At 43.0% G+C, this 23,747-nt stretch overlaps 2 protein-coding genes across 4 annotated transcripts in view; both read left to right on the top strand.

Moving 5' to 3' along the window:
- Positions 1-9,620, top strand: part of IRAG1 (inositol 1,4,5-triphosphate receptor associated 1) — a 101,707-nt gene extending 92,087 nt beyond the window's left edge. For all 3 annotated transcript variants that reach the window (XM_069965041.1, XM_069965042.1, XM_069965040.1), the window contains 3 exons: positions 2,279-2,413; positions 2,815-2,943; positions 6,485-9,620. In XM_069965041.1, the coding sequence (XP_069821142.1) occupies positions 2,279-2,413; positions 2,815-2,943; positions 6,485-6,725 (505 nt within the window). In that variant the 3' untranslated portion in view covers positions 6,726-9,620. The remainder of the gene's footprint in view (positions 1-2,278; positions 2,414-2,814; positions 2,944-6,484) is intronic.
- A 3,771-nt stretch (positions 9,621-13,391) lies between these two features.
- On the top strand, positions 13,392-20,150 carry LYVE1 (lymphatic vessel endothelial hyaluronan receptor 1). The gene is made up of 6 exons (XM_069965038.1): positions 13,392-13,692; positions 15,072-15,243; positions 15,432-15,574; positions 16,180-16,494; positions 18,796-18,874; positions 19,761-20,150. Exons 1-6 carry the CDS (start codon positions 13,608-13,610, stop codon positions 19,936-19,938), a joined length of 972 nt encoding a protein of 323 aa, XP_069821139.1. The 5' UTR covers positions 13,392-13,607; the 3' UTR covers positions 19,939-20,150.
- The last annotated feature ends 3,597 nt before the right edge of the window (positions 20,151-23,747 follow it).

Genomic DNA, 23,747 nt, shown 5'->3' with positions numbered 1-23,747 from the left:
GGGAATGTACAGCACTAAGCACATGGACGGCCTGGTATATGTATCAGTACAAGTACCGCCAAACCAGGCTCACTTCTCATATACTGTTATCTATCTATACACCCAAACATTACTCCTTATTCATCACCCGTGGAGACATCATTTAGTCACCCAGTCACCAACCCTATAGATAGAGTCCTCCTTAAAGGGGTTATAGTTTGGTAGGGGGCATCCTCTGTATTCAGAATGGTCATCTCTTGGTCGAGTGGAGTGTTACAAAGAGCGTCCCCCTTTCTGGAGGACCCACCCTGTCCTGCATTACACACACACCCTATAGATGTGAAAGGGAACTGTGCAATGCCTCATGTCCCCTGTGGTGGCGCTGCATCGAAACAAAACAGGTTTCCCTAAAGATTACAGCTGATCGCCAATAAGAATAGCTTCTAAATTAAAATGGAGAACCCCTTTAAAGGAGAAGTGTGGCTAAAATTTTTATAAAAGTATTGTATTGCCCCCGAAAAGTTATACAAATCCCCAATATACACTTATTACGGGAAATGCACATCAAGTGCTTTTTTCCCTGCACTTACTACTTCATCAAGGCTTCACTTCCTGGATAACATGGTGATGTCACTTCCTGGATAACATGGTGATGTCACTTCCTGGATAACATGGTGATGTCACTTCCTGGATAACATGATGATGTCACTTCCTAGATAACATGGTGATGTCCCTTCCTGGATAACATGGTGATGTCACTTCCTGGATAACATGGTGATGTCACTTCCTGGATAACATGGTGATGTCACTTCCTGGATAACATGGTGATGTCACTTCCTGGATAACATGGTGATGTCACTTCCTGGATAACATGGTGATGTCACTTCCTGGATAACATGGTGATGTCACTTCCTGGATAACATGGTGATGTCCTTTCCTGGATAACATGGTGATGTCACTTCCTGGATAACATGGTGATGTCACTTCCTGGATAACATGGTGATGTCACTTCCTGGATAACATGGCGATGTCACTTCCTGGATAACATGGCGATGTCACTTCCTGGATAACATGGTGATGTCACTTCCTGGATAACATGGTGATGTCACTTCCTGAATAACATGGTGATGTCACTTCCTGGATAACATGGTGATGTCACTTCCTGGATAACATGGTGATGTCATGTCACCATGTTATTCAGGAAGTGAAGCCTTGATGTAGTAGTAAGTGCAGGGAAAAAAGGACTTTATAAGCATTTCCTGTAATAAGAGTATATTGGTGATCTGAATACCTTTTGGGGGGCAATACAATGTTCGCCGGACCTCTCCTTTCGGTTTTATGCATAATTTCAGGTGGTGCAGAATCAATAGCAGCCTGGGAATAAAAGGCTAAATAAATAAGGTCAGAGGGTAAGAACAAGTGTTGATGAAACTTGTGGAAAGTTCAGGTTCGGTACTGTTTCTCCGGACCAGAATGCTCGGTATTTGACTCCATATGTCTGGAGAAGTTGGATGCCACCCTAGGGCTGCCTAGGAAACCTGCCTTATGGCTATATCCATGGCTTCCAGGACTTTGTATGGCGGCATCTATCTTCTCCAGACCCCGAGAATCAAATACCGAGTGTTCGCGTTCAGACAAATGTTGCCAAACCTGAACCTTCACTCAATACCAGTAAAAACAGATACGTCTTGAGGACCTCGGGCATGGAGGTTTATAGCCAGGGCTGGAGATCCTTTCTAGTTGCTTTATATAGAATCTTTTTGACTGTGATATTATCCCTAGGTTATAATGTACCTCTCGCTCCCTCCACCCACCATATACACTAGATGCTCGATGGTATCATGGCTTCTGCCCGAGATGGCAAAAGAATATACCCAGTGTCTCCATCTAGAGGACCCAACACAATCAGAGACTCTCATGGGCACTGTATTGATTATAATATATACTGTGTAATGCTCAATTTTCTATGGGGATTTGCTCCTGCTCTGTACAGTTCCTGACATGGACAGAGGTGGCAGCAGAGAGCACTGTGTCAGACTGGAGAGAATACACCACTTCCTGCAGGACATACAGCAGCTGATAAGTACTGGAAGACTGGAGATTTTTTTAATAGAAGTAACTTACATATCTTTCTGAAAAAAATAGATTTGGAAAAAAAATCTCGAAAGAGTTCCCCTTTAATTCCCTGATCACAGTGGAGGACAGCATTGCGACACTGTATTTTCTTCCAAAATAATTTTGTCCAAAGTGGGTGACCCCCATAATGTTATAACATATAATCTTTGTGTTTTATCATCAGTGGGAAGCTCGGCGCGGATACAGACGCGTGTGAGCCGGTGGGGTCTGCAATGGTGTCTGCCATGGTATCAAACTGCGCAGAGGAGATCAGTGCCGAGATGAAAGCCAAGATTGAGGAAGAGGCCTATAACAAGGGGTAGGGGTCCACATCACTGACTCTGATAAGAGAATGGAATAATACTGGGAAATTCCAATAATCTAGAAAGTTTTAGATTCTATGGGCTCTATGGGAGTCTCATATACAGTTATACAACCTTCCCATAATCCGGAAGATTTCATAATCTATCATATATCTGTTCCTATTTATGCCGGATTAAAAGAACTTTATTGTATATATTTTGTAAGATTCCAATATTCTGGAATCCAGCAATCAGAATAGAGTGTGACTCTATTGTGGGGCCCATGTATTTGCATGAAATGTTAGCTGGGTGGTCCCATGAGCCCCCTGTTGTCCTGCAGGTGGGACCTCACTGCAGTGTATGGTCCTGTAATCATAAAAAGATGGCGTTTCTTACTTTCATCTCTGCATCTTCTAAGGTATCAGGAAGGTTTGAAGAAGGTTCAGGGTCTTCAGGAATTTAAAGAAGAAGATGAGGAGAAGTTAAGTGAGAGTCCGACGGAGAATGAAGAGGAGGAGAAGGAGGAATTCACCAAGCTGAAGAGCAGGTCAGGATGGAGCAACTACAGGAGGCGGAGGGGGTACTGATACGAGGCTAGACAAACCCGCAGAAATATCAGAGATAGATGGACAGATCCTACCATCACTAACAATCACCAGCAGGCTTGGCTCTCTAATCTTCATTCATTTCCTTTGAATCATTTCCCCACTATGCAGTTGGCTCCTGGGCTCGATGTGACACGTGATGTGAGGTCTAGAAGAGAATACAGTTTGCTGTGGGAGCTCTGCTTTCTCTATTCTGTACACTTATACACAACCTATGTAAATCTCCTCTACAGACTGCTGTTTATTTGTTTTTTTCTCTTATAACTGTGAGAGCTGTCCTTCATGAGGCTGTTCTCTCTATCTACAGCCTGTGTGAGCTGCTCTCCATGTATGCTCTCCTTCCTATCTACAGCCTGTGTGAGCTGCTCTCCATGTATGCTCTCCTTCCTACCTACAGCCTGTGCGAGCTGCTATCCCTGTATACTCTCCTTACAATCTGCAGCCTGTGTGAGCTGCTCTCCCTGTATGCTCTCCTTCCTATGTACAGCCTGTGTGAGCTGCTCTTCATGTATGCTCTCCTTCCTATCTACAGCCTGTGTGAGCTGCTCTCCATGTATGCTCTCCTTCCTATCTACAGCCTGTGTGAGCTGCTCTCCATGTATGCTCTCCTTCCTATCTACAGCCGGTGTGAGCTGCTCTTCATGTATGCTCTCCTTCCTACCTACAGCCTGTGCGAGCTGCTATACCTGTATACTCTCCTTACAATCTGCAGCCTGTGTGAGCTGCTCTCCCTGTATGCTCTCCTTCCTATTTACAGCCTGTGTGAGCTGCTCTTCTTACAATCTGCAGCCTGTGTGAGCTGCTCTCCATGTATGCTCTCCTTCCTATCTACAGCCTGTGTGAGCTGCTCTCCATATATGCTCTCCTTCCTACCTACAGCCTGTGTGAGCTGCCCTCTATGTATGCTCTCCTTCCTATCTACAGCCTGTGTGAGCTGCTCTCCGTTTATGCTCTCCTTCTTATCTACAGCCTGTGTGAGCTGCTCTCCGTTTATGCTCTCCTTCTTATCTACAGCCTGTGTGAGCTGCTATCCCTCTATACTCTCCTATCTACAGCCTGTGTGGGCTTTCCTCCATGAGTCTCTCCTCCCTATGTACAGCCCGGGTAAGCTGCCCTATATGTATGCACTTTTCCCTATATAGAGCCTGTGTATGCTATCCTTTGTATTTATAATGTGTGTGAGCCACCTTTCATGTATGCTTTGCTCCCTGTATGTATGCTCTCCTCCCTATATACAGTCTGTGTCAGCTGCCCTCCATGTATGCTCTCCTCCCTAACTACAACCTATGTGAGCTGCTCTCCATGTATATTCTCCTTCCTATCTGCAGCCTGTGTGAACTGCTCTTCATGTATGCTCTCCTTCCTATCTACAGCCTGTGTGAGTTGCTATCCCTGTATGCTCTCCTTCCTATCTACAGCCTGTGTGAGCTGCTCTATTTGTATATTCTCCTGCTTATATACAGCCTGTGTGAGCTGCCCTCCATTCATGCTCTCCTGCCTATATATAGGCTGTGTGAGATGCCCTCCATGTATATACTCCTCCCCAACTACAGCCTGTGTGAGCTGCCCTCCATGTATGCTCTTCTCCCTAACTACAACCTGTGTGAGCTGCCCTCCATGTATCTACAACCTGTGAGAGCTGTCCTCAGTGTATGCTCTCCTCCCTAACTACAACCTGTGTAAGCTGTCCTCCATGTATATTCTCCCCCTATCTACAACCTGTGTGAGCTTCCTTCCTTGTGTATTCTCCTTCCTAACTATAGCATGTGTGAGCTGCCCTCCATGTATATTCTCTTTGCTAACTACAGCCTGTGTGAGCTGCCCTCCATGTATATTCTCTTTGCTAACTACAGCCTGTGTGAGCTGCCCTCCATGTATATTCTCCTTCCTAACTACAGCATGCGTGAGCTGCCCTCCATGTATGCTCTCCTCCCTATATACAGCCTGTGTGAGCTGCCCCCCATGTATATTCTCCCCATCTGCAGCCTTTGTGAGCTGCCCTCCATTCATATTCTCCACCCTATCTACAGCCTGTGTGAGCTGCCCTCCATGTATGCTCTCCTCCCTAACTACAGCATGCGTGAGCTGCCCTCCATGTATATTCTCCTTCCTAACTACAACCTGTGTGAGCTGCCCTCCATGTATGCTCTCCTCCCTAACTACAGCCTGTGTGAGCTGCCCTCCATGTATATTCTCTTTCCTAACTACAGCATGCGTGAGCTGCCCTCCATGTATATTCTCCTTCCTAACTACAACCTGTGTGAGCTGCCCCCCATGTATGCTCTCCTCCCTAACTACAACCTGTGTGAGCTGCCCCCCATGTATGCTCTCCTCCCTAACTACAGCCTGTGTGAGCTGCCCTCCATGTATATTCTCTTTCCTAACTACAGCATGCGTGAGCTGCCCTCCATGTATTTTCTTCTCCCTAACTACAGCCTGTGTGATCTGCCCTCCATGTATGCTCTCCTCCCTAACTACAGCCTGTGTGAGCTGCCCTCCATGTATGCTCTCCTCCCTAACTACAGCATGCGTGAGCTGCCCTCCATGTATATTCTCCTTCCTAACTACAACCTGTGTGAGCTGCCCTCCATGTATATTCTTTTTCCTAACTACAGCCTGTGTGAGCTGCCCTCCATGTATATTCTCCTCCCTATATACAGCCTGTGTGAGCTGCCCTCCATGTATATTCTCCTCCCTATATACAGCCTGTGTGAGCTGCCCTCCATGTATATACTCCTTCCTAACTACAGCCTGTGTGAGCTGCCCTCCATGTATATTCTCCTTCCTAACTACAGCCTGTGTGAGCTGCCCCCCATGTATATTCTCCTCCCTAACTACAGCCTGTGTGAGCTGCCCCCCATGTATGCTCTCCTCCCTAACTACAGCCTGTGTGAGCTGCCCTCCATGTATATTCTCCTCCCTATATACAGCCTGTGTGAGCTGCCCTCCATGTATATTCTCCTTCCTAACTACAGCCTGTGTGAGCTGCCCTCCATGTATGCTCTCCTCCCTAACTACAGCCTGTCTGAGCTGCCCTCCATGTATGCTCTCCTCCCTAACTACAGCCTGTGTGAGCTGCCCTCCATGTATATTCTCCTCCATATATACAGCCTGTGTGAGCTGCCCTCCTTGTATATACTCCTTCCTAACTACAAGATGTGTGAGCTGCCCTCCTTGTATATTCTCCTTCCTAACTACAGCCTGTGTGAGCTGCCCTCCTTGTATATTCTCCTCCTTATATACAGCCTGTGTGAGCTGCCCTCCATGTATATTCTCCTCCCTATATACAGCCTGTGTGAGCTGCCCTCCATGTATATTCTCCTCCCTATATACAGCCTGTGTGAGCTGCCCTCCATGTATATTCTCCTCCCTATCTCCAGCCTCTATGTGCTGCCCTCTGTGTATATCAATGCACAATAAAACCCAGTGCAGCCAGTGGTCTCCATAGTCCATAGCATAATGCATTTTCTTCTTAAATTCCAGTAAAATTGAAGACTGCCTGGACTACTTACATATGCTGTACCCCAAGTTACTAAACCACTGGAGCGTCTTCTCCATCGTGGCGGCCGGCATCCTCCTCCTCGCCATCTTGTTGAGTATTTATAACTCCTTCTCTTCGTGCACTGAATTGCCGGATGGGGGCCACGGTAAGGCCACGTGCTCCGTACCCCAGAGATATTCCTGGTGGACCTCGGGGTCTCAGCACAAGCAGCGGCGGCAGTAGAAGACAAAGGTCCACACTGCGGTGGTCTCGGCTCGCTCTAGCAAGATGGTGACTTGGACAACCAGACACCTACAAAGAAGGAACTGAATGGAAAGTGAGATTGGAGGTTTATGGGGGTCCAGGTGTAGGAGGACCCCTCACCTAATCACAAGGGCATTGACTACAAGTCCTATTTATGACCCAGTAATAATATGGATGATGCACACATCACGGAGGGGGGTGGTCACAGTACCCCCCTCCCACCATATACACCCCTGTGCTGGGTGTATGGAGTAGTGCAATGTATAAAGTAGGAGACAAACCTGGTGTTTAAGGCCTTAGAGGAAGAAAAACAGGATGCGGGAGCCACCATGATGACCCCCAGGGTGTTCTCATATCTGCAAGGCTGGTGAGATCCATTCATGTACCACAAGGGAGTACAGGAAAATTACCACGTCATTTGTCCTCGAAGGGATTTCAGGTTATTCCCAGTACGCACAAATGTTATGTTCCAGTCCACCCAGTTATCGGGGAAGCTGAGATATCAGTAAGTTATATATCATGGGGTATGATCCCGGAGGACCCCTTTAATGGCTGCACTCATCATTAGATCAGCTGGAGAGTCACCAGTTGTAGACCACTGATTGAAGGCACACGCTCAATGCTAAATCATGGCCTGATGGGAGTTAGAGTTGTAAAAGCTGGAGGGCCGCAGTAAAGAGCGAACCTTCCGAAAGTTTGGGTTTGCACAAACCCGATCGATCAGCGTTTAGATCTAGCTGCCTGGAGAAGGTGGATGCAGCCCATGGACTGCCTGGAAAACATGGATACGGCCTATGGCATCTTCAGGTGTCGAGAGTCAAATGCAGATCGCTCAGGTTCGTGCAAACCCAAACTTTCGTCAGGTTGGCTCATGTCTATTTGGGATAAAGAAAAACCACTTGTGACCACCATGACTTCTGTCTCTAAGGACCATAACCAATAAATCCCTATAAAATAATGTTCAAAGTCCCCTCAGGACTTTTTGTACATTGTTATGGGGGTGGCCATCTTGCCTGAGCTGTTTTTACAGCATTTAGTGACATACTTTACAGCAAGACTCATAGACATAGACAACAATAGACAGACTCTGTCCCCTTGAGATGAATGTGAGACATTACTGAGCACGCTCTGTGTCATTCCCCAGAGAGCTGCTATTGTCTCCTCTAGCTACTGGTGTCACATGACGCTGCAATGCCGTACACATCACTTTACAGCAGCCTCCTCTTATCACCACAGACACAACAGGAAGTCTCAGCTTAGTTATAGCCCCAGTGGTGAGAATGAAAACTGCAAGAGCTCAGAATTATTTTATAATATAGATAGAAAAATTGAAAAATAGAAAGAATGTCACCAAAAATTCTTTAAAAATGTGTTTAACATAAAAACATTACTTATACACTGAGTAATTTTCTAAAGACACCGTCCCTTTAACCGCAGTGAATGAGGGGCATTGCCCATTGTTGGGGGTGACATGAAATACTACATGTAAGACACTCAGGAGGGCAGGAATGATTAGGTTAGGTGTCGGATATACTTGATTATGCCTGGTGCTCCATTCTGAGTCTCCTGCAACTTTGAATGTCTGTTTTCACCTCTAGAGGGCGATCTTTCTGCACCTGTATATGGCTCATACCAACTTCTACTAAAGAAAAACAGCTGGTTGGCTGCATTGACAGCTGTCACTCACAGCAGAGAGAAGGGGCAGGGCACGTAACGCACAATGCCCGCCTCCTGGACACTTGCTATTGTGGCAGTAATGTCACATGATGTTTTTGTAACATAAGGTAGGGATACACCCTCTGGGTGAAGGCTATGTCCAGACTATGACTATGTCCATGTCCAATCAGCTCCCCCCAACAGTGCAGACATAAAGGTGAGTATGCGGAGAAGGATCAGACTCCCCGATTTACATAAAATGTGCAGAAGCTGCCGAGGATCAGTAGTGAAGAGGTGGTGGCTGTGACCGGAGTGCAGCTCTGGAGTATAATACAAGACAAAAGTAAAGTATGTGCACAGCTGGGAGGGTCATGTATGTGAGTGACACAACATGGACTCTGAGGCTCACTCATAACTCTTATCATTATTCACAATTTCTTGTTGAATGTGGTTACGATCCATGAACATCCATCACATCCCGGCCTACTGAACCTCAGGACCATATACAGTGCATATATAGAACACACTGACCTTCTGCAATCAGTTACATCCTGTATGCCCCACCAGCAGAATAGTGAGTGCAGCTCTGAAGTATAATACAGGATGTAACTCAGGATCAGTAATGTAATGTATGTACACAGTGACCCCACCAGCAGAATAGTGAGTGCAGCTCTGGGGTATAATACAGGATGTAACTCAGGATCAGTAATGTAATGTATGTACACAGTGACCCCACCAGCAGAATAGTGAGTGCAGCTCTGGGGTATAATACAGGATGGAACTCAGGATCAGTAATGTATGTACACAGTGACCCCACCAGCAGAATAGTGAGTGCAGCTCTGGGGTATAATACAGGATGGAACTCAGGATCAGTAATGTAATGTATCTACACAGTGACCCCACCAGCAGAATAGTGAGTGCAGCTCTGGGGAATAATACAGGATGTAACTCAGGATCAGTACATGGTTATCTTAGGCCTGACAGAAGCCGCTGATTTCTCCTGCCAGGTTTTCCAAAAGTGCAGACATTCTATGTTGTTTTAGTCATATGTTGTTTTGTGTACGGCACAGCACTGAATTGTACTGATCTGACAGCAGAAGTCACTCCTTGTGTAGAGTATTTAATTTTGTAGCAATGTTCATTGTTGCACAATCTGTGCTGTTTGTTGTACTGTACATTACCACATACTTGATAGTGAAAATAAAATAATGGATGAAAGCAGACGGTGTATGTTATGTATCTCCATCTCAGGAACACAGGGTCCTCCCATCACTGACTGGATATGTTCTATTATCACTATTGTATATATGTACTATGATGTATGCAGTACCAGAAATAAGCACATTGTACAAAAACAGATCATATATCCAATGTACAACAATATAACTATAAGAATTCCTTTCTCTAATACTACCACCTATACAAAAAAATATAACTACTATAATACTGCTCCTATATACAGGGATATAACTACTATAATACTGCTCCTATATACAGGGATATAACTACTATAATACTGCTCCCTATATACAGGGATATAACTACTATAATACTGCTCCTATATACAAGAATATACTACTATAATACTGCCTCCTATATACAGGAATATACCTACTATAATACTGCTCCTATATACAGGAATATAACTACTATAATACTGCTCCTATATACAGCGATATAACTACTATAATACTGCTGCTATATACAGGAATATAACTACTATAATACTGCTCCTATATACAGGGATATAACTACTATAATACTGCTCCTATATACAAGAATGTAACTACTATAATACTGCCCCCTATATACAGGAATATAACTACTATAATACTGCTCCCTATATACAAGAATATACATACTATAATACTGCTCCTATATACAGGAATATAACTACTATAATACTGCCCCCTATATACAAGAATATACATACTATAATACTACCTCCTATATACAGGGATATAACTACTATAATACTGCCCCTATATACAGGAATATAACTACTATAATACTGCTCCCTATATACAGGAATATAACTACTATAATACTACCTCCTATATACAGGAATATACTACTATAATACTGCTCCCATATACAGGAATATAACTACTATAATACTGCTCCTATATACAGGAATATAACTACTATAATACTGCTCCTATATACAGAAATATAACTACTATAATACTGCCCCCTATATACAGGAATATAACTACTATAATACTGCTCCTATATACAGGGATATAACTACTATAATACTGCTCCCTATATACAAGAATATAACTACTATAATACTGCCCCCTATATACAGGAATATAACTACTATAATACTGCTCCTATATACAGGAATATGACTACTATAATACTGCTCCTATATACAAGAATATAACTACTATAATACTGCTCCTATATACAGGAATATAACTACTATAATGCGGTTCAGGGAAGAAACAGAGTGCTGCACCTCACACCTATGGCTGATACTAGTGCCGCTTGGCTAAATAAAAAACACATCAGAATTTTGTGTATGAATTGATCAAGCCATACTGCCCCATGTACCTCGTGCCGGTATCTGATACACATGGGTCCCTACACTAAGTCCACACCGTGCCAGTCAGTGGCCACCAACCCCGCAGGCGTGCACAGCCAGGGAACGGGGGCCATGGGACGGCCCTGCGACCCCCATGCCACAGGACCAGACCCAAAAACACCACACCAGAACCCGGCCAGCACCGCCGGCAGAGAAGGTCGCCCCCAAGCAGCACAAGTCTGGATAAGGTATTGCGCTCACCATAGCTGCAGCAAACAGAATGGGAAAAAACAGGAGGGATTAAAACCATGTGCACTCAGGTGTCTCCTGCTAATTGCGGTCATGTGGGTCTCACCAGGAGGAGTGCAATACACGGAGAAAAGAGAGAAACAAAATGCGGTTCAGGGAAGAAACAGAGTGCTGCACCTCACACCTATGTTTCTTCCCTGAGCCATAACTACTATAATACTGCTCCTATATACAGGAATATAACTACTATAATACTGCTCCTATATACAGGAATATAACTACTATAATACTGCCTCCTATATACAGGAATATAACTACTATAATACTGCTCCTATATACAAGAATATAACTACTATAATACTGCTCCTATATACAGGAATATAACTACTATAATACTGCTCCTATATACAGGAATATAACTACTATAATACTGCTCCTATATACAGGAATATAACTACTATAATACTGCTCCTATATACAGGGATATAACTACTATAATACTGCTCCTATATACAGGGATATAACTACTATAATACTGCTCCTATATACAAGAATGTAACTACTATAATACTGCCCCCTATATACAGGAATATAACTACTATAATACTGCTCCCTATATACAAGAATATACATACTATAATACTGCTCCTATATACAGGAATATAACTACTATAATACTGCCCCCTATATACAAGAATATACATACTATAATACTACCTCCTATATACAGGGATATAACTACTATAATACTACCTCCTATATACAGGAATATACTACTATAATACTGCTCCCATATACAGGAATATAACTACTATAATACTGCTCCTATATACAGGGATATAACTACTATAATACTGCTCCCTATATACAAGAATATAACTACTATAATACTGCTCCTATATACAGGGATATAACTACTATAATACTGCCCCCTATATACAGGAATATAACTACTATAATACTGCTCCTATATACAGGAATATACTACTATAATACTGCTCCTATATACAGGGATATAACTACTATAATACTGCTCCTTATATACAAGAACATAACTACTATAATACTGCTCCTATATACAGGAATATAACTACTATAATACTGCTCCTATATACAGGGATATAACTACTATAATACTGCTCCTATATACAGGAATATAACTACTATAATACTGCCCCCTATATACAGGAATATAACTACTATAATACTGCTCCTATATACAGGAATATAACTACTATAATACTGCCCCCTATATACAGGAATATAACTACTATAATACTGCTCCTATATACAGGGATATAACTACTATAATACTGCTCCCTATATACAAGAATATAACTACTATAATACTGCTCCTATATACAGGAATATAACTACTATAATACTGCTCCTATATACAAGAATATAACTACTATAATACTGCTCCTATATACAGGAATATAACTACTATAATACTGCTCCTATATACAGGAATATAACTACTATAATACTGCTCCTATATACAGGAATATAACTACTATAATACTGCCTCCTATATACAGGAATATAACTACTATAATACTGCTCCTATATACAAGAATATAACTACTATAATACTGCTCCTATATACAGGAATATAACTACTATAATACTGCTCCTATATACAGGAATATAACTACTATAATACTGCTTCTATATACAGGAATATAACTACTATAATACTGCTCCTATATACAGGAATATAACTACTATAATACTGCTCCTATATACAGGGATATAACTACTATAATACTGCTCCTATATACAGGAATATAACTACTATAATACTGCTCCTATATACAGAGATATAACTACTATAATACTGCTCCTATATACAGGAATATAACTACTATAATACTGCTCCTATATACAGGGATATAACTACTATAATACTGCTCCTATATACAGGGATATAACTACTATAATACTGCTCCTATATACAGGGATATAACTACTATAATACTGCTCCTATATACAGAGATATAACTACTATAATACTGCTCCTATATACAGGAATATAACTTCTATAATACTTCTCCCATGTACCATTATACCTCTGTGGCTGCAGACCTTACAGACATATAGGGGATGCTGAATGTTTATGGGGTGGAGATGTGAGAGGACAGGGAGGGTAATAAATCTGAGGTTATTTACACGTTCTCTTCCTCGGTTTTGTGTTATCGTGTTTCCTCTGTTCTGTGCCTTGCCTGATTCAGCAGTATAGTGCAGTTTTCCAGACATCTGTCCGCGGAGGAGATTGGTAGGTTTGTACGTCAGGAGTTTCCACCCATTGTCCTCAGAGTGAGAGGAGACGTAGATGAAGTGAAAAATCCTTATTCCCAGGGTCTTGGACTTTCATTCCCAACATCTCACGGAGCGATCACCAGCACGGCACCCGTCTCCTCACTATGTCTCATCACTTTGGGGTTCTCTTTGTGCTCATGTCCTTCTTTCTTGGAGGTTACCTATCGGAATCTACTATTGATGTGAAAGGTATGTACTTGGCACCCCATATATTCCGCAAATAGGATGTGGACCAGGGAACATGACGGGAGATGGACGACGTGTTGTGGGGTCTGTACCGGGTCTAGGAAAAGTAGACAAAACGGAGAATTCACCAAAGATGGAAAATGGTGGAAGAACATTCTACAGCTAAAACCCAAAAAGAATGGATAATGGGGAATGTAGTACCGGAGCAGGGAACGTTATACTCACAAGGAGATGCGATTCTACGAGCCCACCAATAACCGTCACAGAATTTCTGCATGACAAGCGGACCCAACCTAATCCAGAGTGGATGTCCTCTACGGGAGTATACTGTGGTCTTACCCAGTGGTCGGGGTTTGTAGGTATTTTTAGGTGTAGAGTAAATGAGAATTATATTATACTTCTATCCAGTGGTTGATCCTGTTGTGGTTTGTAGTGTTCTATCTATAACAGAACTGCATTATAGTCATGTCCAGTGGTTGTAGTGGTCTATGCATAAAGCATAATACAACTGTATCATGGTCCCATCCAGTGGTTGTAGTGGTCTATGTAGTCCAGTCATGTGCGCATATATAGAATATAACAGAATTTTATTATCGTCCTGTCTAGTGGTCGGGTCATGTTCAGGGTTGAGGGTATGTATAGCGTGTAATAGAACTGCATTATCATCATGTCCAGTGGTCGGGTCATGTTGAGCGTATGTATAGAGTATAACAGAATTGTATTATGATCATGTCCAGTGGTCGGGTCATGTTCAGGGTTGTAGCGTTCTATGAATAGAGTGTAACAGAATTGTATTATGATCATGTCCAGTGGTCGGGACATGTTCAGGGTTGTAGCGTTCTATGTATAGAGTATAACAGAATTGTATTATGATCATGTCCAGTGGTCGGGTCATGTTCAGGGTTGTAGCGTTCTATGTATAGAGTATAACAGAATTGTATTATGATCATGTCCAGTGGTCGGGTCATGTTCAGGGTTGTAGCGTTCTATGTATAGAGTGTAACAGAATTGGCCATATAGCGAGAAGCAGTATAACATTTCCGTGTACCATAAAAACAATTATCCTATGCCTATAAAAGGTTTTGACTCCTCGACCCACCTTGGACTTTTTTTTCTTGCGTTACTGAGGATTTATGGAAGCTTTTGTGAGCCAGACTAACAAATATAGTAGTAAACATGTCCTGTTAAGTACAACACAAAAATTGTGGGTTCACCCACTTTTTTTTTAAGCAAAAATACTGCCGTATTTTCATAATTACAGCCGGACATAATGATCAGAATCAAATAAGGCTGTATTTTTGCCTCAAAAATCATTATGTCAGCATACCCTTAACCTCTTGTGTGCTGTAAAACCACTTTGTCTGTCATTACGTCGCTTCTAGATCTTATTCCATCAAAATGCAGAATAGCCGGAGTGGCTCTGGTGGAGAATCAAGACCGATCAAAGATATTCAACTACACAATGGCGGAAAGTGCATGCCAGGTTCTGGGGTTACAGCTCGCCAACAAAGAGCAGATGGAGAAGGCCAGGGGATATGGATATGAAACGTGCAGGTAAGGCCTGGCTCTTCTCATATTCTAAGCATCTCTGGGAATCCGTTTATACGCGTCCATACACTTAAGGAAATGCTAGAGAAACTACATTAAGAGTGCAGTAAGAAAGGTTTTTTTGTGAACTCCCAAAGCTCTGGTGTTGCCCCCCCAAGCTATTGCTCATCTCATGTTCTCTTTATTCTCTGTAGCTTTGGATGGATATCGGAAAAAGTTGGGGCGATTCCACGAATCCAAGGCAACATAAATTGTGGCAGGAACAAAACCGGGGTAGTCACGTGGTGGGTCGAACTTAGCAAACCCTTTGTGAGCACCTATTGTTTTAATGTTTCTGGTGAGTATACTTGAATTGTTTTAAAGGGGGTTTCAGAATGGAAGGGGAAAACACCTACGACCCTTGTACACAACCTATGGTTACCACTGCTGCCACCTCTATTGTTCTGGTAAATAGAACCAATAAGTTTTGCTTATTTATTCATGTGCAGAAAGCATCAATATTACAGGCAGGACGCGTTTCGGCCAACATGGCCTTCATCAGCTTAGTCTAGACATATTGATGCTTTCTGCACATGAATAAATAAGCAAAACTTATTGGTGAGTGCCGGGCTCTTCTATTTACCTGCTTCTGGACCTATCCACTACCCCACCATTGGAGTGCCGTCTTCTCTTCTTCCTACCTCTATTGTTCTGACATGGCTTTGGCCACCATCTACATTTGGCCCTAAAGCCAACTGACATCTCTACATGTGGCCCCAAAAACTAGTATAATACAATCAATACTGAAGTGTGGCAGAAAGAAGACTGACATTTGCCTATAATATAAGTATAACCAATGGAGAACCCATGGAAATGGCCATAAAGACAAGGAATGTAATGCATACCAGTTTTCACCTATTTAGAACTACCCTCTCTATTCAAACCTCTGATCTTTTATTTCAGATGTTCAGGTCAATTCCTGTAAGCCTGGCCTCATGGTAACAGAACCCCCGAGCACTGTAGTGGTGCCAACATCTGGATCCACCACAGTGTCAACCAGCCTAAAAACAGAGACTCAGACTGAGTCAACTCTGGCATCCATGACACATGCGATGACGACAGAGGCCACTACCAAATTACTATACACAACGTTAATACCAACCTCAGCGAGGACATCTCGATCCACCACACTACAGACAACGCCATCTGAGGACACTGAACCACCCATAAAGCAGGAAAGCCAGGTGCATCCCAGAACTGAGAGACCCATTTTTGGAGGTAATGACATTGTGTGCTGCCTGTCCGTCTATGCCCTTGATATATAAAGATGTGCTAAAGTAGAGTGTTGCCAGGGATTGTCCAGAATTACAAAAACATGGCCACTTTCTTCCATCCCACCAGTCCACGGTTTAAGGCTGGGTTCACACTATGTATATTTCAGGCTGTATTTGGTCCTCATGTCAGGTCCTCATAGCAACCAAAACCAGGAGTGGATTGAAAACACAGAAAGGATCTGTTCACACAATGTTGAAATTGAGTGGATGGCCGCCATATAGCAGTAAATAACGGCCATTATTTCAATATAACAGCCGTTGTTTTAAAATAACAGCAAATATTTGCCATTAAATGACGGCCATCCACTCAATTACAACATTATGTGAACATAGCCTTTCTGTGTTTTCAATCCACTCCTTGTTTTGGTTGCTATACAGCCTCAAACATACAGCCTCAAATATACGTAGTGTGAACCCAGCCTAAGTGTGGATTTGCCACTTATTCCGTAAAGCACCTTCAGTAAAGCCAAGTTGCTATCGTATATCCTTAGTAACCCTTTTGGTAAATTTTCAGTTTTATTATAGGGAAATTATATTTTTCATTGGCAGTGTTGAGCGAACATGGCAAAAGTTTGACAGTATTTGTCCAAACCCGAACGCTCTGCATTTGAATCCCAGTGTCTGTAGAAGCTTTATGCAGCCCTAGGGCTGCCTGGAAAACATGAATGCATCCTATGGCTGTATGTATGTTTTCCAGGACTCCCTAGGGCGGCATCCAGCTTCTGGGAGTCAAATGCAGGGGGCTCAGGTTGGGAGCACCATTGTTTGAATCTTCCTCACCTGCTGTTAGTTTCCCTTTAAGGCATAACATATATGAACATTTAAAACTATGCCAGTACTTTAATTTTACTAGGCTAGTTGCATCCATAGCTGCATTTAAAACTCTATTACATTAATATTACAATAGAGCAGTGCATTGTGGGATCTCTGATGTTAAATCACATGACTGAGAGAGAGTTATAATATGTTCTCGAGAGCAACTACTAGAGTTTTGAATGCCATTTATAATGTACTGTAAGGTAAGGTGATATGAAAACATTGTCAATGCTGTTCTGGCCAGCTCAGTCGGTAGAGCATGAGACTCTTAATCTTAGGCTGCATTCCCACGTTCCGTGATCCTGACGGATCACGGACGTGGAATGCATGTACCGGAGTCCCCCCGCGCCCGGACAGCATCTGTAATTAGATACTGGGAGCGGGGGAGACTGTATTCATAAGCGCGCACTGTAATGAATCAGCCGCGCGGTGTTGTTACTACAGCGCGGCGCTTATGAATACAGTCTCCCCCGCTCCCAGTATCTAATTACAGATGCTGTCCGGGCGCGGGGGGACTCCGGTACATGCATCCCACGTCCGTGATCCGTCAGGATCACGGAACGTGGGAATGCAGCCTTAGGGTTATAGGTTTGAGCGCCACATCAGTCAGCAGACGATTCCTTTATCTGCTCCTCTAGCCCAGTCGGTAGAGCATGAGACTCTTAATCTCAGGGTTATAGGTTTGAGCGCCACATCAGTCAGCAGACGATTCCTTTATCTGCTCCTCTAGCCCAGTCGGTAGAGCATGAGACTCTTAATCTCAGGGTTATAGGTTTGAGCCCCACATCGTTCAGCAGACGATTCCTTTATCTGCTCCTCTAGTTCAGTCGGTAGAGCATGAGACTCTTAATCTCAGGGTTATAGGTTTGAGCCCTGTATCGGTCAGCAGACGATTCCTTTATCTGCTCCTCTAGCCCAGTCGGTAGAGCATGAGACTCTTAATCTCAGGGTTATAGGTTTGAGCCCCACATTGATCAGCAGATGATTCCTTTATCTGCTCCCCTAGCTCAGTCGGTAGAGCATGAGACTCATAATCTTAGTGTTATAGGTTTGAGCCCCACATTGTTCAGCAGACGATTCCTTTATCTGCTCCTCTAGCTCAGTCGGTAGAGCATGAGACTCTTAATCTCAGGGTTATAGGTTTGAGCCCCACATCGTTCAGCAGACGATTCCTTTATCTGCTCCCCTAGCTCAGGCGGTAGAGTTTTGTGGTTGCATCTTTTCTGCTGTGGTGAAATATATTGCTATAGCATCATATACACTTACAAGTCAATTATGTAGAAATACCACCTTATCAAAAACATAGATTTATCATTTGTAGGTACCATATTTTTTGTTATCTAACTTGAACTCAGAAAAACAATACAGGGATAGATCAGTATAAGACAAATAAGGCCATGGCTTTACACAATTTTTCTATCATACACAGGTTTACCAACAACGCTTCTTATATTGGCGCTGGTGTTCTTTGTAGCTGCCTTGGCCCTCGCGGTTTGCTACATTAAAAAGTAAGTAAGAATGATCTTTTTATATCTTCTAGTTACCTAAGAGTTTTCATAGTATGGGCTTCTTTACCAAGGATCCATGTACTACCCTACACAGCGAAAGCAGCCATAACTTTAAAGGGGTATTCCACTCAAAATGAACTTTTAATATGTTACATCCTTTGGGGAGAACAGAACGAACACGCTTTTCTTACCTGGCTGAACAATTCTGCCTCCAATTCTGCCGAGATTGACTTGTCTCGGTAGTGACAGCCCGCTCAGCTAAACACCGAGACAGCACAGTGCCGAGACAAGTCCGTCTGGGAAGTGGAGGCAAGATCATTTAGCCGGAACCTAAAGTATATATCATAGGACACCGAGGGAGCATAGAAAGGTAAGAATAGGCTGTTTGTTTTGTTCTCCCCAAGGGCAGCGATGTATTAAAAATTTAGTTTGAGCAGAATACCCCTTTAATAGTAGGGGGGGAAGGTAACTGTTTGGGTTCAGAATGGTGCAAAGATAAAGACTGATGTATGCAGATTGATTTGTCTCCTTCTGAACTCTATGATAAATTGCCTCTTGGGGGCAAGACACAGGAATTGAGTTAAGACTAGAGATGAGCGAACCTCGAGCATACCCGAGTCCATCAGAACCCGATCATTCGGCATTTGATTAGCTGGGGCTGCTGAAGTTGGATAAAGCTCTAAGGTTATCTGGAAAACATGGATACAGCCAATGACTATATCCATGTTTTCTACATAGCCTTTATCCAATTTCAGCAGCCACCGCTAATCAAATGGCGAACGATCGGGTTCAGATGGACTTAAGCATGCTCGAGGTTCGCTCATCGCTAGTTAAGACCCATCTAGATGCTGCATTTTATTTCATACTACATTGATTCTCTCTGTAGATACAAAACACATTTACTCTTCACCACAAAGAAACATAAGAAGGAGTCTGTGGAAACCAAAGTGTTCAAAGACGCATCAGGTGCCGAAACAATGAAAGAGGACGATCGATATACAAACTTACAAGAGACTGAAAGCCTACAGAAATTTACAGGAAACTCTATCGAGGCGGAGGTGTAGCGTTAGTAGTTCTGGACGCGGAGATAAACTGCTTATAGATTGGGCACTGTGCCTGGCATGTGATCTGCCTGGTTCCTGCCGCTCCTGGCAAAAACATAACGGAAACCAACGAATGGTTTGTGATGCTCCAATGATTGGATCTAAAACACAGTGTGGAACATCAACAATGCAGACTGGACCCGGGGGATGGGATAGGTAGATGGGATGGGGGGGGGGGGGGGGGGCAGGTGAGCTCAGCCCTTCATTAATAAATTATTTTGTCAATATTGAGAGCAACCGGCACTGGATTATACCATACTTTGTTGCTTGTATGTCACTTCCTGTTGCTACTGCTTTTCTAGAATATATCCCTGATTCTGAATATGTCAGTTTACTGTTTTCTTATTACTTATTATTGTATTAATACGTGCTGATGAATAAAATGTTATTAATTAATGAAAATATGAGTGAAACGATGGTCAGTAACCCAGTCCTGCTCACATAGCTTAGGGTTTGTGTGGCTGTGTTCCCACATTTGCCGTCTTGTTGCATTTCTTTGATTTAGAGCCTGATTGATTATGCAAGCCCTGCAAATATGTCAAAAGTAACTGTCTGGGCTTATGTTATTGGCATGACCAGGCTTCATCATGTGATTAGCATGACCAGGCTTCATCCTGTGATTAGCATTACCAGGCTTCATCCTGTGATTAGCATTACCAGGCTTCATCAAATTGTTTCTTATATTTTCTGAAAATTCCTAGTATGAAGACAAACTAGCTTTGCTGTTAGCAGTGGTAGCTGATTTATCAAAAGCGACAATTAACAGTTACCACTGAAGTTTTAAGCAAATTGGTGAATTTTTGTGCAAACTTACTCTAGCCCAGGCCACACTTAGAAAACTTGCTTTCATGTATGAAGGATGTCTGTAATTTTAGTTAATTTGGTGCAGGTACACATGATCTGGAAATAAGTGTGAAAAATCACTTCAAACAATAATAAGTTCCCCCTTAGCCTTCACAGATTTTCAGTTTTTTTGGGGATAAATAAAGATAGGCCCTGATTTATCAAGCTGCCTGTAACCCCCACCGAAACCTCAGTTGTGATTGGCTGCTGTGGGAAAAGCATACAGTGTGGGTTACAGGCAGCTTCATATACCTGGGTAATTGTTCAAATTTACTGACAAGGATATCTGAAAAAGAATAAAGTATTGTTTCACTCAAAACCCCTCTGTCCCTTCAGACAGCTGTTTCCTCTAGACCCCATTGTAGTCCTCTTTCTGCTGAAGACTTTTCTGTTCTCCTTCAGACTCCTCTATCCTCCAGAACCCCTTTCCCCTCCAGATTTCACTTTTCCCTTCTCCAGACTCCTCTGTCCCCTGATGAAGTCTCAGTTCTCCTTCATAATCCCCTATCCGTCATCAAACCCTTTTCCCTCCAGATTCTTCCATTCCCTTTCAGACTTTTGTGTCCCCTTCAGAATGTCCTTCTCCAGGCTTCTCTGTCATCTCCACAGTCTGTCTCCTCTAGATATCTCTGCTGCCTACAAGCTTTTCCTGCACTTCTGACTCCTTTGCTTCTTCCATGCCCCTCCAGACACATCTGTCCCATTCAGACTGCTCTGTCCTCCGCCAGACCTCTATTTTCCCTTCAATTTTTTTTATCCCCATCAGACTCCTTTGTGCTCCTTCCAGACTCTTCTGTCCCCCTTCAGACACCTCTAACAGCAGCACATCTTCCACAAATAACAAACGATCTAGCGCCAGACCCTACTTTCTCCCTGAAACCTGTGATGGTCAGGAGACCCCCCATACAGAAGATATTCAGGCAATCCAGCTATATAGGTAGGCTTGGATGATTTCTATGTCCTCATTCGCCATCAAGATAATGCACAAAGCCTTTAGATCGTCCATGCTTCCTAATAGTGGCTATCCTCTCCTCCTCTATGCAAAGGATGTGAAGCTCTGTGATGACCACCATAATGACATACTATGAAATATACCAGTACTGAATACTGCTGGACTGAAAAACAACCGAGTGTTAAAGGGCAGGGAATCAATTTAAGCGAAGCAAACAAATATCCCATTTCCGTGTCTACCCCTGAGGAAATCCATGAAATATGACCCAGACCCGATGTCGGGAATCAGTGTGATGGATGAATCTGCTTTCCATTCACTGTGCCAGAACAAAAATAATGCTTAAAGGGACAATATGCTATAAAAAGATCTATGCCAAAAAGCTTATACTCTGTCCCAATCCTCTCTTTAGCTGGACTGTACCCTAGTCTGGACTGGCTAAAGGCAAGAACCCCATAAAAGCTATTTACACAGCTGTTTATCTCGCAAAGGCAGTTTTCCAACCTTTCAAATCTCCGGGCAGTCAACAGAATCAGACTACACAAGGATTGTTTGTTGTCTGTTACCGTGGAGACGCAAGGACATTACCTAAAGACCTCCATACATTTTACACTAAAGTTGTCTGAATCTGGTGGTGAGTTCAGCCAACAGTATAAAGTGTATAGGGGGCCTCTAAACTCCCCACCAAAAGATGATGTTGGTGGAGATAGGGATCAGCCAGGTGTGATGGATTTTTACCACCTGACTCCTTTGTTTTTAGAGGGATAAGCTACCGCCAGAGCTGTCTGATTGTGGTTTATCCCACTCCTCCCCATAGAGAACACAGGAACGTTCATCCATGCCAGAAATCCACATGAATGGGGAGGATGGGAGAAACAAGGGGGGAGATTTATGAAAGGGTGTAAATATACACCTGGTGTAAACTGCCCACAGCAACCAATCACAGCTCAGCTTTCAGCTCTGGTAGAATAAAAAAGGGAGCTGTGATTGGTTGCTGTGGGCAGTTTACACCAGGTGTATATTTACACCCTTTCATAAATCTCTCCCAAGGTGTTTAGGCATCCTAAAACAATAAGACTTCTAATCCACTGCAAATTCGCTTCATTTTCCTGTGCAATAAAATAACTTGGCTGCAATGGCGGATGGAAGCTTTAAGAACCTAGAAGAAAATGTATCTACACAGGTCAATGGGTCCTCTAACCCCTTCTTCATGTCCTCACTGTGTCCCATAGTGTTTTTTCCACTTCCCAAACTTTCCTCTCCACTTAACATAGTGTCCTCTCCACTTCCCAGTGTCCTCACGGCTTCCCCCAGTGTCCTCTCCACTTCCCATACGCTCTGTATTCTCCATTGATGATCTGTGATAGTTGGTGAGGTCATCGGCTCATGAACTGCGCACGTTTCAGGGGAGCAGATGTCTGTCGACCTTCGAGGAACATCATCCACATCCACAGGAAATGTGTGGTTGTCATAAAGGGAAGAGGGAATTACGCCTGTAGAAGTGATAGGATCAGGGGCAAAGAGAGTCACCTCAGCAGTACCGCACCATTATATGCAGATAATGCTACACAGGAGGACTGTATACAGATCACAGGCCTCTTATAATCAGAGTTATAATACGTACCTCACTCCAAAGACAGTGGCAGCGATTTATATGACTATGCCACCACAGTACAGCCATCCACAAATACCCTACACAGGAGGACTGTATACAGATCACAGGCCTCTAATAATCAGAGTTATAATACACACCTCACATATATTACACACCTCACTCCAAAGACAGTGGCAGCGATTCATATGACTATGCCACCATAGTACAGCCAACCAAAAATACCCTAAACCGCTAGCCACTGGGGTCCTATATACTGCCATACTCCATAATAGTCCTATATAGTGTTACATATAATAGTGGTAGACAGCAGAATCCTATATAGTGTTATATACAGAGACCCCCATAACACTAGTAGATACCATG

The sequence above is a fragment of the Dendropsophus ebraccatus genome, chromosome 4, assembly GCF_027789765.1.
Source record: "Dendropsophus ebraccatus isolate aDenEbr1 chromosome 4, aDenEbr1.pat, whole genome shotgun sequence".
NCBI classification, from domain to species: Eukaryota; Metazoa; Chordata; class Amphibia; order Anura; family Hylidae; genus Dendropsophus; species Dendropsophus ebraccatus.
Note: the sequence above shows the minus strand (reverse complement) of the source record. Positions and strands in the feature narration are given on the sequence as shown.